We start from the raw sequence: 14,535 nt of genomic DNA, 5'->3' as shown, positions 1-14,535 counted from the left end.
GGCTGACTCTACTTTTAAGCAAAAAATGAGAATCACTCCAAGCTTGCTATTTCAGTATAGTTTTGAAAATACACAGGAATGTAGACATATTACTTCCCATGTCTATAGACAGTATGCCAAGAAAACAGGAAGCACATTAGTCTTTGTAGCTAAAAGACATACAGCATATAAACAGTTCAATGTAAACAGTATTGTAATTATCTTTAGGATATTTTTAAATGATAAAGAAATAGAAACAAATTTGAGAAGCAATTTTCAGATTTATAATTTATTACAAAAATTATACATACAAAATAAAATCCTACTTATAAAAGATGCATCTGGAATAAATTATAATAAACGTCAATAAAAATAGTATATGTATGTGTGTGTGTGCACGTGTGTGTGCGTGTGTGAATCCAGGAATACACACATACTCGTATGTTTTCAGTGACCAGCAATGCTTTATGCATTACATAGATAGGATCTATTAATTAAGGTATCTGAATTATTGGATCTTAGGCTTTAAACACAATATCCAGATAAATCAGCAAAAGGTAGCTCAACTTTGAAACTGTCTTAGGATCAGAATCTTTCATATGAGGTCATTATCCCCTATTCCTTTTGAAGGTTTCCAATAGAAGCTTTTTTATAAGTATTAAATGGCTGCTAAAATCAAATGCATAGCAGTGAATGGTTTTATTCTTTTAAGAAAGAAATGCATTTTTGGTATCATTAATACAAAATTTATAATATTTATATAATTGCATATAAAAGGTATATATAGAATATAACCTAAACACAAATTTAGAAGAATATAAAGTTTTCAAATATAAGAACTCTGTGCTAATTAATAAAAAACTGTTTAACAAAGTAGTTATTAATATGTTTGTTGTGTATACTTATAAAACTTAACTAAAAATATTTAAAATATTTATTAACTCAAATTAGAATTATAAAAACGTTTATCTAAAAAGAACTGATTTTGACATTTGAGTGCAGAACTGTGGCATAGCCAGAACGTGTCAGGGGCCCTCTGGCAAATCATGACTTGAACACTGGCTTCTAAGTGAATGGGCGGAGCAGCTGAAAAGCAGATGGGAGATGGGCACTGAAGAAAACAAAGACAACAAAAAGGCTGGCACGTGGTTAACTTCTAGCCTGATATAATATATTATTATTGAAAAAATAAAATTAAAAGTGCTTAAAACAAAAAATGTCAATGTCACTAATTACTCTTCAGTGCTGTAAAATACTAGCTATCAAGTAACTTCGTATTAAGAGTTGGCCACACTTCAACTACTGATATGCCATAGCATTACTACTACTATAGTGCCTTGTTCACTCAAACTCCCAGCATTTTCAGTTATCTCTGTAATTTACATTATACATGTACATAAATATTAAGAAGGTTTAAATATTTTTATTTAACTATTTTAATCTTTTCCTTAAAAATGCAGGATTTTATCTTGCATCAATTATGTGAACATGACAAAAGTGAACTAAATAAAAAACAGAATACAAAGAATATGTGATACCATGACATCATGCTCTGGAACAACTGAAGTTTTCTACCGCTTGTTCCATTTTCTAAATAAAGGGTGGGAAAGAAAAACAGTAAGCTTCAATATGGAAAAGCTAAAGAAACATTACTCTATCACTATTTTTCATTAAACAACCTTAAGAACTTATTACCCATGTATATATATAATAGTGAAAACAGAAATTTAGTTCAGAATTTAAGACTACCACATAAACTGTGATCACTGATGAGACTTCATTGTTTAAATCCCTTTTAAATGAGTCTGAGATGCAGTCATCTTCTGTTAAATTCAAATAGTTATAGCTAAGGCACTAATATACTTACAGGTATTAGTATTTTATAGGTACTAATATTATTTATGTTATGTAGGTACCACAGTATACTTTAGTAGGTAGGCTAATTACTATAGATAAAAATACACTAGTAGGTATACAGTTGGTACCAGTAATATTTACATTATACCATGTAGGTATCATCTAATGTATTTTTTCTTTTCTTTTTTCTAATATCTGTTTTTAAAAGTCAGTACTCTAATGCCCACTGTAAAGCAGTATTAAGACAAATAGGTCTATCCTAAAAAGGGGCTAGATACCTCCAATACACACACAAAATAAAGATTTTTCATAGTTTACTGATACTATAGTTCCACTGTTTATAAAAGGAGAAAGGCAAACTAGTGAAGTGCTTGATTTTAAAAAAGTACAGAACTCAATAACACCTAAAAACAATCTACCATGCACATATTAAATGGTCTTTAAAAATTCTTTTAAAAAAATTTTTTAATTAATTAATTTATTTTTAAATTATTTTTCAACTACGGTATTCTTTCTTTTACTCCCTTCCCAGCCCACCCCCTGGTCTTTAAAAATTCTTATAAAATCAGTCAGTACTTGCATAGGTTTTTTTACCTGAATAAGTTCTGTTTTGTCATAGTCTCTGCGATGCTGATAAATACACTGGCTGATTACAGCATACAAATTTTCCAACTGAAAAATATTGTATTCTTGACTCTTTTTAACAGCAGTCTTCAAAAGATTCTAAAAGAAAATATGAATGTTTACATTGGAAGGATAATTTATCTTGAGATATTTTAATTTAGAAGATCTTGAGAATTTTTAGCATGTAAACCAGACAGAGGGCAGACCAAGTCATTTGGTGAGACATGGCAGCCTCTGATAGTGGCGCTGTAGTTAACTTTACCATTATTCTACGATCCTGGTCTCTGCCCTAGGTAACTCCCACCCTAAAAACTATAGCTGAGGAGGCTGCCAATTTCAATTCTAGCCACAAATCGCTACAGTCAACTTAAAAAATAATTTCAAACTAGATTAATAAGAAAAAAGGCAACATTTTTTGCAGGATATTTTATTGCACTATAACTAATTTCATTATGTGGAACAGAAAGAGAAAGAACATAACTGGTGAATTGCCTTACCACTTTAGGGTTCTTTTTCTTATAAAAAGGATTTTCCATCAGCTTAGTGTTTTTTTCTTATGACTGAAATGGACTCACTGGATTTCTGTGATTCCTCAAGTCTAGCCCTACCAGGATATGTCATTATTTCATAAAACATGTCATTATGGCTAAGTAAAAACTAACTAAAATAGTCATAGGTAATAATAATAAAAACAATGTATGGGATCAATGATGCAGGCAAGTCTGCTAAAACTATATCAACATACTAGCCACCCCCAACCCTCACTTTATGAAAGTTATTCTTTACCAAACTTATCTGTTAATATTAAAGGATAAGTAATAAAGAATTATAATAAAGGATAATATTAAAGGATTCTATAATAAAAGATCATTATTTATTACATGCCAAATTAATACAATACACTACTATTACAGTCCTCTTTTGGTGGGTTATGTTACTAATCTGCACAATGAAAGCATTACAATTTCAATTTACATACTTTTAATCGCTCGTGGTCCACAACAAGTGAAGGTGTAGGCTGAGAAAGAATTGCCAAAGCCTTTTCAACGCTGATGAGCTGCTGCTGCTCTACTTGGGAACGCCTAGCACGAGTCATCCGCAGAGTCCACATTTCTAGAATGAATAATTGAGTAACATTATTATTTGGCTCACAAACATTATAATGCCTAAAAGAAATACTAGGTAGGTGAAATTGCAGGACATATTTAATAAGACACAAATATCAATTCTAGTATACTGATTCTGCTGTAAGATTAAGATGTTGCCACTTACACATTAAAAAATTAAGAACATTTGAGAAGTATTTCTCAAACTGAGTATTTTATAGGATCCTCAAATGTCTTCTACTTAAGCATAAAACAGAATTTAAGAGCTGTAAGGGACCTCAGTAATCTAGAATAGGAGTTGCAAATTACCACCCACACAACAAATCTGGCCTACTACTATAAAGTGTTATCAGAACACAACCACTCCCATTTTACGCTGGCATGTCAGTATGGCTTTTCTGGTAGGGTTGAATAGCTGATAGACACTGTATGGCTAAATATTTAGTATCTGGCCCTATGCAGAAAATTTGCATATCCCTGCTCTAGAAGTATCTACTCACTGATAGATGAAAAAAACTGAGGCCAAGAGAGGTGAAGACTTGTCTAAGGTGAACATACGTAATTGTTAGCCCAGAAAAGAACCCAAATCTCTTGACATGTAAACAAGTATATGTCCCATGAAAGTGTCCTTTTAAGGAAGATAATAACAGAAAAACAAAAGAACTCTGAACCCAAACAAAACATAGTAAATTACATAGTTGGAAGATTAACATTTAAAATACCCACATTGGAAAGGCTGTATCTTAGTCCATTCTGCTATAATTACTCAAACACACTGGAACTCATTTCAAGGAAACCCTTGAAAAGGATTTTCTTACACTTATAAGCCACTGAAGAAAAAGTGTCATTAACTTAGTTAATAATTTTTATTGACCAAAATAAATGTTTGACCCTGTTACCACTCTTTTTACTTTGTAAAACCAAATGTTTGCCTTTACCAAAGAATAAACAAATCTATCAAAGATCCAAGAAGATCCAGATGGAAGACAATTCTCAATAAAAAGCTGTGGGAGGAGGATTATTGGAATGTAAATTGTTGTAGACCACTCTGCCTGGTTCTAGGTTCTAGGAATTGTATCTCGACCCCTTGTGGCTAAGGGCAAGGGACAACCTTTGGAATGCGAGCTGCAGGAGACAAAGCTTGTCTCTGGTAGCAAACCCTGCCTCGGTTTCCTCTCCCTGCCCCCAAAGCTTGGTCAGAAGTCAGTGACGAGTAAGACCCCTCACAGCAGGGGGGCAACCTAAGCCAGACTCAATCACTTGGGAGGCCTTCATGGAAGGACTGGGGTGGGGGGGCTGCAACAAAGAGCAATGGACCACCCCACCCCCCACTTTGACATAGCCCGAGTCCCCAGGTCCTCTGGGAGAAGCGCCTGAATACCTGATGGGGAGAGGTGCAGCTCCTTGCCTTCCTAGAGCATGTCCTGGGGAAAAATCTGGCATCACAAAGACTTCCTGATAAATATGTGAAATCTGCTCTGCTAAGAGTGCTTTCGTTCATATGTTAAGGGTTCGAGCAAGAAACCCTAAAACTCTGTTCTTGAGAGACTCTGACTCATACTAAGCCCTCAGATTTCTGTGAAATGTTATCTACTGTTTGATCCCCGGCACCCTGTATTCCTGCGTATTACAATCCAATAAAAGCCCCTGGAGGAGGGAGCTCAATGCCTTTTTCCCCTGAGAAAGTGGCCACTGCTCATGGCCTTTTTCCTCTGGGTAAAAGAAAAAGGCCACCTCTCCTCCCCAAGCAGATCACATCATGTCTCAGTCATGATTACTCTCATCTGTGGCTGCTGGGGGGACTTGCGAGGAAAGTCGCCCCTCCAGTAAATAATCTTGGGTCTAACCATGTGAATTGAGGAACGATGGGAGTGAGTAACGGTTATTCTACACCACTCAGCAAAAGTCACAGGAAACTGCTTATCTTGCTTAATGAGAGGGTATCCTGCTACCTTTAGCCAAAAACTATATAGCCAAAGCACTTTGCTAAATGCTTTAGATGATATCCGATCCTCAAAATATCTCATTATCTGCAACTACCTACCACAATTTTGCAGAAGAGAAAACTGAGGCTGATATGTCAAGAACCCTCCCTGAGGCCACAGGCTACTAGGTAGTGGACTAGGGGCTCAAATCCAGGTTTGTTTGATACCATAGTGTGCTTTTAACAACAGTGATTTACTAGTGTAAAAGTTATTCAACAAAAATAATGCTATCTTTCCTAATGAATTAACACCTGCACTATAAAAGACAAACAAAAAGGAATAAATTGAGATGGTAATTAGTCGCTTAAGAACTCCGACTAAAACATCTTTTGAAATTAGTAAGTTGTTTGAGACTTACCTTTTGCTTCATTTTCATCAGATACATTTATTATTTGAGAGCTTAAAGCATCTCCATTGCAAGAAATCTTATCTTTTTTCAATTCTGTACATGCTGTAGCCTTCCCAGATTCAAGTTCTTTCTCAATATTACAGGTACTAGAATTATTTTCCAAATCTAGTTTGCTTTCAGAGCCATTGTGCTGCACCTCACTTTCTTCCATTGAAGACTCTCCTGTGTTTCCGGTCTCGTTGGGGTCAACACTTGTGTCGTGATTTTCCTCTGTATCACTCTCCATTTTGTCATCTGTGACATTTTGGCTACCATCTTTTGTTTGTGAAATCTTCCTTCGTTTTGTTATGGTGCCTAAGTACCACTTTGACTTTTTGCGAATTTTTCTCTTCAACTGAGCTGCAGAGAATTGAAAACAAAAGGATAAAAGAACATTCAACAATTTTCTAAAGTCTAAGTAAGCGGAGGAAAAATTACTGATACAGAAAAGAACAGAGTTTAAGAAATGACCATAGTTTTGAGTGGTTGGAATATAGAAACAGAAATATACAGTACTATGAAAAAGTAAAGAAGTGGGTAATGAACTATCATTCGGTGGTGTCTGAATTTTACCTGAAATAATTTTTTAAAGTCTTGAATAATTTTAAGGAGGGCAATGAATGATCTGCTGCATATATTACTAAGAACACTTTGACAGTAGCTTAAGGAATGAACCAGAGAAAAGGCAAGATTAAACATGGCTTAGAATTAGTGTATACCATACAGCAGGAACTCTTCTAAGTCTTCATGTACACTGAGAGTCACTGAAATTTCACTTTTAACCTGATCAGGTTTGTTACCATTACCAACATCATCTTACAGACGAAGAAACTAAGGCACACAAAGATTAAACTTTCTAGACAAATACAGTATAATCGTATTGCAGTATTATGCTTGGGAGATTCATCTATATTATTAAATGTAGTTCAAGTTGAATCATTCACATTGCTGTATAATAATCCACATTTTCCCATTCTACTATAGATGGGCTTTTAGGCTGCCCCAAGTGTTAGACTGTTAGGAATATTTGTTCTACGAACATTCTTGTATGTGTCTTTAGTGAAGGTAATGTGTGCAGTCCTGTTGGGTTTATAGCTAGGGAATGGATTGTTTTAAGCGAGTCATTTCTTATGTCTTCAATTTCCGTATGTATATATTTGCTTAAAGTTGATTTGACCAAGAACCTTCTGGTAGTGGAGACTGGTTCTCTTACTGGTTTGCCTTTTCACCCTTTCTTTCTTTTTTTAAAATTTTTTATTTTTTTAGATTTTGTTTATTTATCTTTAGAGGGGAAGGGAAGGAGAGAGGGAGAGAAATATCAATGTATGGTTGCCTCTTGTGTGTCCCCTGCTGGGAACTGGACTGCAACCCAGGCATGTGCCCTGACTGGGAATTGAACCGTGGTTGCTTGGTTCCCAGGCCTGTGCCCAATCCACTGAGCTACATCAGCCAGGGCTTCACCCTTTCTTTCCCTGCTGCCTCTTCCCATTTTTATAAAAGTAGGGCTTACTCTATCTATCTCAAATAAATTACCCTGGAATAGACAAACCTACAATACAATAAGAGAAAATTCCAACCCCGGTAAAACACATACACACATTTTTTATATTTCTGTTTAAAAGCACTGGAGATCTAATGAGGCACTGAGAAATTATGACAACCAAATCTGGAAAAACAAACGAAAAGCTGAGAGGCTAAGAAACAGAGTTTCACATTCATGGGGCTTAAAGAGCAAAAAATGGAAGTAAGACCCTGCCAAGGGAGAGGTCTTTGGGAAACCCACAGGTTTTGGATTGGTACCCTGTAAAGTTATACTCTAAGAATAAAGAGGAACAGAAAAGGACCAGGATTTTTAAGAAATGAAAATCAGTTTCAAATCAAGTCAATCCACAATTAGATAAAGGTGAACTGGGACTACAAGAGGACATCATTACAACACAGATTTACTTTAAGAATGGAAACTTGTCTCAATATTCACAAAACCAATGTAATTCACGACCTCAATATAAATAAAGGAAACCAAGGGAGAAAGTCAAGAGCATTGGAAGAGCATAAAGATTACAGTTTCCTAAGTGAAAATTACCCAGGTGTGCACTCACCAGGAGTGCTGCAAGCCACAGGAACACTGGGTGTCTTCAGCTTTTCATTCTGCTCTGGATCTGATCTTTTATCACCAGCAGGAGTGGAATTTTGCTTTGGCATCACATGGTAATAAGATGGGGCATATTTGGAGGAACTACAACCTTATAAATAGATATGACATTTCAAATCAAATTTCCAGATTTCAAAATTACTTGAAGAATTAAAAGGGCTTACACTATATCAAGAGCATCTTTTTTGATGCCAAATTATTTTCCTACCTCTCTTCTTTCTAGATTCCTGAATTTCTTCACAAAGCTTCTCAAAGTCTTCATCAAGTTCTTCTTTAATTATTGCATAGGCAGTATCTCTCAAAGCACAGGCTCTGTGCCTAATGAGACGATCTGAGAAATAAAGTATTTAAAAATTTTTCAACATTTTTGGTTAAGATTATAGCCATTACCATTCTTTTTTTAAATTTTACCATAAACAGTAACAGTTACTAAAATTGTGTTATTCTCTTCTTTGTGCTAATTTAGTGTTTCGGACATCTAATTCAATATGGCAGACTAAATCCAAACAATTTGATTGCTATGTTCTATCCAGATCCCTTTGAAGTATCAGGAAAAAAAAAATAGAAATCAATCAATAGCAAGACTAAACAACATTAATGACCCCCCCGCCCCAAAAAAAAGCAACCCAGAGAGGAAGGCTATCAATGTCATTAGTGAACCAGAATGTAAAAGACTTTTGGAAGCAATATAGGGCATGTTACCGCATTGAGAGAGAAACTAAGCAAAGATAATGAAAGAACAACCCTATAGTAGGAAACACTGGATAAAATCCCAAACTGAGTCCAACTACTGTAAACTAGAATATGCTGAGGCAGAAGGCAGAAGGCAGAAGGCAGAAGTCAAGCGAATACAAGCTTGACTGAATGGGTGCATCAGTCTCTCTCAAAGGGCAGTAGGCTGCAATATTCACACCCAAGGTGTAGTTACAATGTCAGAAGAGATGTTGGAAGGGGCTTCTAATGGCATCTGTGCCTGAAGAAAGGCAGGGCAAAGTTGAAGCATTGGTTTCTGAGGTATAGGAACATGAGAATCACCTAGGAGCTGGTCCATAATGCAAATTCTCAGGCCTTCATCCTCTATCTACAGGATTGGAAACCCCAGAGATGGGTCCAGCAACATGTATCTTAACAAGTCCTTTAGATTCTGACAGTTGATAAAGTTTGACCACCACTGGTCTAAAGTAATTTTAGGCTGCCACATGGACAGAAAGAGAAGCAGCAGCAGCATGATTGCAATCAAACAGAAAAAGCCCTCTGCTTCCCAAGTAAATACTTCCTTCCTTCCACAATTAAGGGACACTCCAAGCTTGGGAGCCTGTTTTCCACTGCTTACCTCCAGGATCCTGAACTATATATAAGGAAAAGCCTAGGGAAGGTAGGGTGGAATACTAGTGAGCTTTTCAGTTGCTAAAGAAACTCCACAGGTCTCTATGCTAATCAGTCTAACTTATAAGTACTACCAACTGTAAAAGCCATGTACTGGAGGAGAGAGTTAATGCAGAAAACAGACTATTAAAAAATATATTATCCACTAGAAGTATTTAGGATGTTGCATCCATAAAACAAGACTAAGAAGCTAAAAAACAAAACTGAGAAAAAATTCCTTTTGGAAATGAATAAGTTCATCCCAAATATGTAGATATCTGAATGCATAATTATATACATAAGCAAATATATAATTTTATTATATATTTACATAAGGGTAGAATGGGTATATGGACAGAAAAGGTCTGGAAAGAGATCCTCAAACTTAACAGTGTCCACCTCTTGATGAAAGGAAATGGAACACTTTGGTACTGTGAATGTAAAATGTTTATCATATAGTAGCACCTGGTATCAAATCAACCTTCTAAGTGTTAGCTGCCCCCATTCCACCCCGTGGAAAAAAACTCCCTAATGCTCACCTCCAGGATCTCTATCTGGATTGTATTCTAAAGCATTACTACATATTAGATCAATATCACTCAAATAGTCTTTCACAGTCAGATACTTGTGGAGATCAATTTTACTGATTACAGATGAAAGGTCCATTGGTTGCTTTATTACAGTCACATAATCAGGAACCTAAAATTCAAGCAAACGACCAAATCACTAAATTAACTCTTGAACATAAAAACATTTGAATAAAGTTTCTTTGCCAGGCAATATAGGAGAGAATAAATATATAAGAAATAATGGTATTGTATTAATATGAAAGCTTTGATTTACTTAAGGCTAGTTTTATTTTGTATTTATTCTTATTCTTGGGCAATTGTATCTCCAGTTACATTCTATTCCTCTTTCCTCAACCAAATGTCACCTATCTTTCAATGTAAACTTAAAAGCTTGTCCTCCAGCTCACTCTGTGTAGGTAAGTATCATTAGCATTAAAGCATTCAAAAATTGCTTCTAGAATGTTTGGGTTGAGCAAATTTAACTGTCTATTCTCTGCAGAAAAGAAAAATGTGTTAGTTATTGAAATTTCCATGTGCTTAGACACTATTTGGTATGTTTCTATACAAGAAAACAAGTTCAACCCTGGTTGGTGTGGATCAATGGATTGAATGCCAGCCTGTGAACCAAAGCATCGCTGGTTCGATTCTCATTCAGGGCATATGCCTGGGTTGTGGGCCAGGTCCCCAGTAGGAGGTGTGTGAGAGGCAACCACACATTGATGTTTCTTTCTCTTCCTCCCTTTCCCTCTAAAAATAAATAAATAAAACTTTAAAACAAAAAACAAGTTCCGAGTATAGATAGAGAACCACATAAACTATTCAAATAGTCTCTAGTTTTGAAGCATTATAGTTTAGAACACATTTGATGCAAAGTTTAAATTAATACCTCATCAGGGTCAACAGGCTTAGTAAATATTCTGAATCGCTTGTCAATAGCAAGCCTATGTGTAACATTTCTTAAGAAAATCCTTAGTTCTCTAAATGTATCTTCTTCTTGTTCTTCTAGCCGTTTCACTTCTTCTGTAGTTAATGGTCTTGGTTCAGGTGGTGGTGCTACTGGGAGTACCTCCAAGGCCTGTAAAACTTCACATAAATGGAAGATTTTTAGTTGTTACTCTCTCATTATATCAAGTGTGAAAAACGATGTAGCGCACATGGTAGTCAGCCTTTCAGGGGTAACCCTCCTTACATCTGCCAGGAAGCAGAGAATTTAGAATACTAAAGTGCAACCATAATCTCTACCTCTACATTCCCCCAGCAATAACTGGTAACTTCTAACTAGAATACTAATTCCCAAGTCATTGCCTCTGTTTCATTTTGAGATCACTTAAGGGACTATTAAAACTTTGAAAGTACATTATGGGTATTTCCAGGACAAGAATATCTTTACTTTTAAAAAGTCTTCTTGCTCTGGCTAGTGTGTCTCAGTGGTTTGAGTACTGGCCTAAGAATCAAAAAGTTGCTGTTTCATTCCCAGTCAAGGTATATGCTTGGGTTGCAGGCCAGGCCCCCAGCTGGGGACATGTGAGAGGCAACCAATCGATGTTTCTCTCCCTCTCCCTCCTTTCTCCTCTCTCTGAAAATAAATTAAATCTTTAAAAAATTTCTTTAAAGTCTTCTTTACCAGTTAATTTTTGAACTAACGAAAAATGATGGGCCCTGGCCGGTGTGCCTCAGTGGATTGAGTGCCAGACTGCAGACCAAAGGATTGCTATTTCAATTCCCATTCAGGGCACATGCCTGGGTTGCAGGCCAAGTCCCCAGAAGGGGGTGCTCCAGAGGCAACCACACATTGATGTTTTTCTCCCTCCCTTCCTTTCTCTAAAAATAAATACATAAACATTAAAAAAAAATGATGGTATGTTTCAAATATAACAAAAGCTTAATTTTGATTAAACAGATATGCACTGAATATTCAAGATAAAAAAAGGAATATGACAGTAATGTCCCAATAAACTGGCAATCTACTATTAAAGAAGTAAGAGACATAATTACTACATCAATATATCATATTAGTAGTATGAAAGGGTAAAAAATTAATTTTGCCTAGATATGTCAGGGAAGAAAACACTGAGTCATACCAGAAGAACAAGAAAATAAAAGGTTCCTTCCTTAGGCAGAGATGGGGATGAGGAAAAAAGCATTACTGACAGAAAGCAAGCATGAATGAACTTATGTAAGGGCAGAAATATGTGTGTATGGTTTAAAGACAGAGTGCTTTGTAAGGAAAGAGGTGGGGGAAATGGGACAATGAAAGTGCCAAAAATGGGTTAGATAGCAGATTTGGGCTCTTCTACAAGGTTAGGCCCAAAGTCCACATAGACTGAAACTATACTTGAAAGGCCGTATGTGCTTTAAGCACTTTAGTCAATGTGAATGAGGGAAAGAAGTCTACTTAAGCTGTAGAGGTATTAATCTCATGCCCAAGGTTTTAAGCTTGTTGTTATTAGAAGATGGAAAAGCCATAAACTAATATTTTATTCCCACTTTCTCAAAATTAGTATATATTAACTTTGATATAGAAATATACCTGCTTTCTTTTTTGATCTAGGAGGCATAGCAGCTTGTTTGATAATTAAATCTTCAAAAAATTTTGTCCGTTCTTCTTTACCAGGTAACTGGACATTGAAAATTTCTCCATAATCATGGATAAATAATTCTTGCACCTTAAAAAGAAGAAAATACATGCAACAATAGGTTATTATACACAATTTTTATGATAATCCAAATTAATAAAGAATTTTTAAAACAATCTTTTACATGTTGAGTTTATAAATAAACCAGGTATATAATAGATTAAGAACTAAAAAAAAAATGGAATCTTTAAAACTCAGGAGGACTCTGGTAGCTGACATGGTAGTATTTACTTAAAGGGTTTTGTTGAAATCAATTAATTCACTTTCAGGGCCCAAAGTAAAATATGAGAACAAGTGGTTGTTCAATAAGAATTAAGATGGAAAAATAACAAGTGCTGGTAAGGATCAGGAAAACTTAGAACCCTTGAGCTGGTAGAACTGTAAAATAGTGTAACCATTAACATTCAGTTAACAGTCATCATTAAAAACAGTACAGTAGTTCCTCAAAGAGCTAAACACAGAATGACCATGTAACCCAGTATACATGTATGAAAGAACTGAAAACAAAGACTTAAAGAGATACTATAAACCAATAATGACAGCAGGAATATTCACAATAAACAAGAGCTAGAAAATCCAAAGGCTCATCACCTGATAAATGGATAAACAAAATGTCATACGTACACGTACAATGTAATATTGTTCAGCTTTAAAAAGAAATAAAATTTTAACAAATGCTACAACATGCATAAATCTTGAAAACACAGTGCTAAGTGAAACAAGCCATTCACAGAGACTAATCTATACTATTCCACTTATATGAGGTGCCAAAGAAAACAAAGGTAAAACACATCCCAAATGAACATTTCCAAACAAACCTAGACCCTTCCTAGTATAATTCTTAGATGGTAATAATGTTAATTCCTCATATGATGCTTAAGATACATGTGATAGAGATTTACATTAATAGTTTTTTCATTTTTTTGCTTTGCAAGGTCTTCTGTGCACCAACATTATCAAATGTTCTAATACACTACAATATAAACATTTTCCTCCTATTGTCTCAATATCATTCATGAAATGTCTCTATTTTTACTAACTTACTAAATTACTATGTATATGAAAAGTGTATTAATGACTAAGAGACTATATTCCATTAATCTATACATTCTAATACAAATCCAGTTTTAATTACTAACTTTCTGGTATGCTTTAATACAGAGTCTGGCAGAAGTTAACACCTGCTTGAGTGTGGTTGGTAGGGTATGTGAATGTCTCACATGACATGACCAGCAATTTGAACATCTCACCTAAAATGTCACATGGTGTGACATGGTGTGCTTGAATGTGATATTGTTATGTTATAGAAGTACATGCTTATGATTCTGTGATAAGAGATTTTGTAATAAAAAGGGGGCATTATTTGTGTAGAACCCTGTATTTGGTAGGCCAAGAACCTTCTCATTGTTTTTTAAAAATTTTCTTCAAAGGAATGTTTGAAGAAAACATTTTTTCCCTTCTACAGTGAACTTTAAAGTCTATTTATTTTGTTGGGATTTTTATTAGAATGTGTACCTCCACTTCCCTCCTTCTGGTGGCCTAAAAATAATGTGATACTTCAATTCTTTTATTGTTACAAGTTTTAATGGACATATCTAAGCTTCTTTTTCAACCAAACTGTAAGGTTAATCAACATCTACATAGCAGAAAAAAATCTAAATGTGCTTTTACTTCCTTCTTCTCCTTCAGTTATGGCCCTATGTCATTTCAAGTTCAGACTAAGACCAAATTAGTATGACTCATATTCCTTAATATTTTTACATCATAACTTTGTGATAAGTTTTACTATTTTCTTTGCTCACTGTTTTATATGATACTTCTACAAAATAACATATTCAAGAGAAATAATTCTTTAATAATTCTTTCAGTTGGGG

At 35.1% G+C, this 14,535-nt stretch overlaps 1 protein-coding gene across 2 annotated transcripts in view; it reads right to left on the bottom strand.

Annotated features, from left to right (window-relative positions):
• Positions 1-263: 263 nt before the first annotated feature.
• The window catches only part of ATAD2 (ATPase family AAA domain containing 2), a 66,278-nt gene continuing 52,006 nt past the window's right edge, over positions 264-14,535 (bottom strand). For both annotated transcript variants that reach the window (XM_037166710.2, XM_053661117.1), the window contains 9 exons: positions 12,556-12,691; positions 10,912-11,108; positions 9,996-10,155; positions 8,300-8,422; positions 8,039-8,182; positions 5,910-6,299; positions 3,440-3,573; positions 2,431-2,559; positions 264-1,569 (listed from right to left, as the gene is read on the bottom strand). In XM_037166710.2, the coding sequence (XP_037022605.2) occupies positions 1,525-1,569; positions 2,431-2,559; positions 3,440-3,573; positions 5,910-6,299; positions 8,039-8,182; positions 8,300-8,422; positions 9,996-10,155; positions 10,912-11,108; positions 12,556-12,691 (1,458 nt within the window). In that variant the 3' untranslated portion in view covers positions 264-1,524. The remainder of the gene's footprint in view (positions 1,570-2,430; positions 2,560-3,439; positions 3,574-5,909; positions 6,300-8,038; positions 8,183-8,299; positions 8,423-9,995; positions 10,156-10,911; positions 11,109-12,555; positions 12,692-14,535) is intronic.

Source organism: Artibeus jamaicensis, unplaced genomic scaffold (assembly GCF_021234435.1).
Source record: "Artibeus jamaicensis isolate MK-2021 breed Jamaican fruit bat unplaced genomic scaffold, CSHL_Jam_final scaffold_916, whole genome shotgun sequence".
Lineage (NCBI taxonomy): Eukaryota > Metazoa > Chordata > Mammalia > Chiroptera > Phyllostomidae > Artibeus > Artibeus jamaicensis.
The sequence above is the reverse complement of the archived record's forward strand: the minus strand, read 5'-3'. Positions and strand labels throughout refer to the sequence as shown.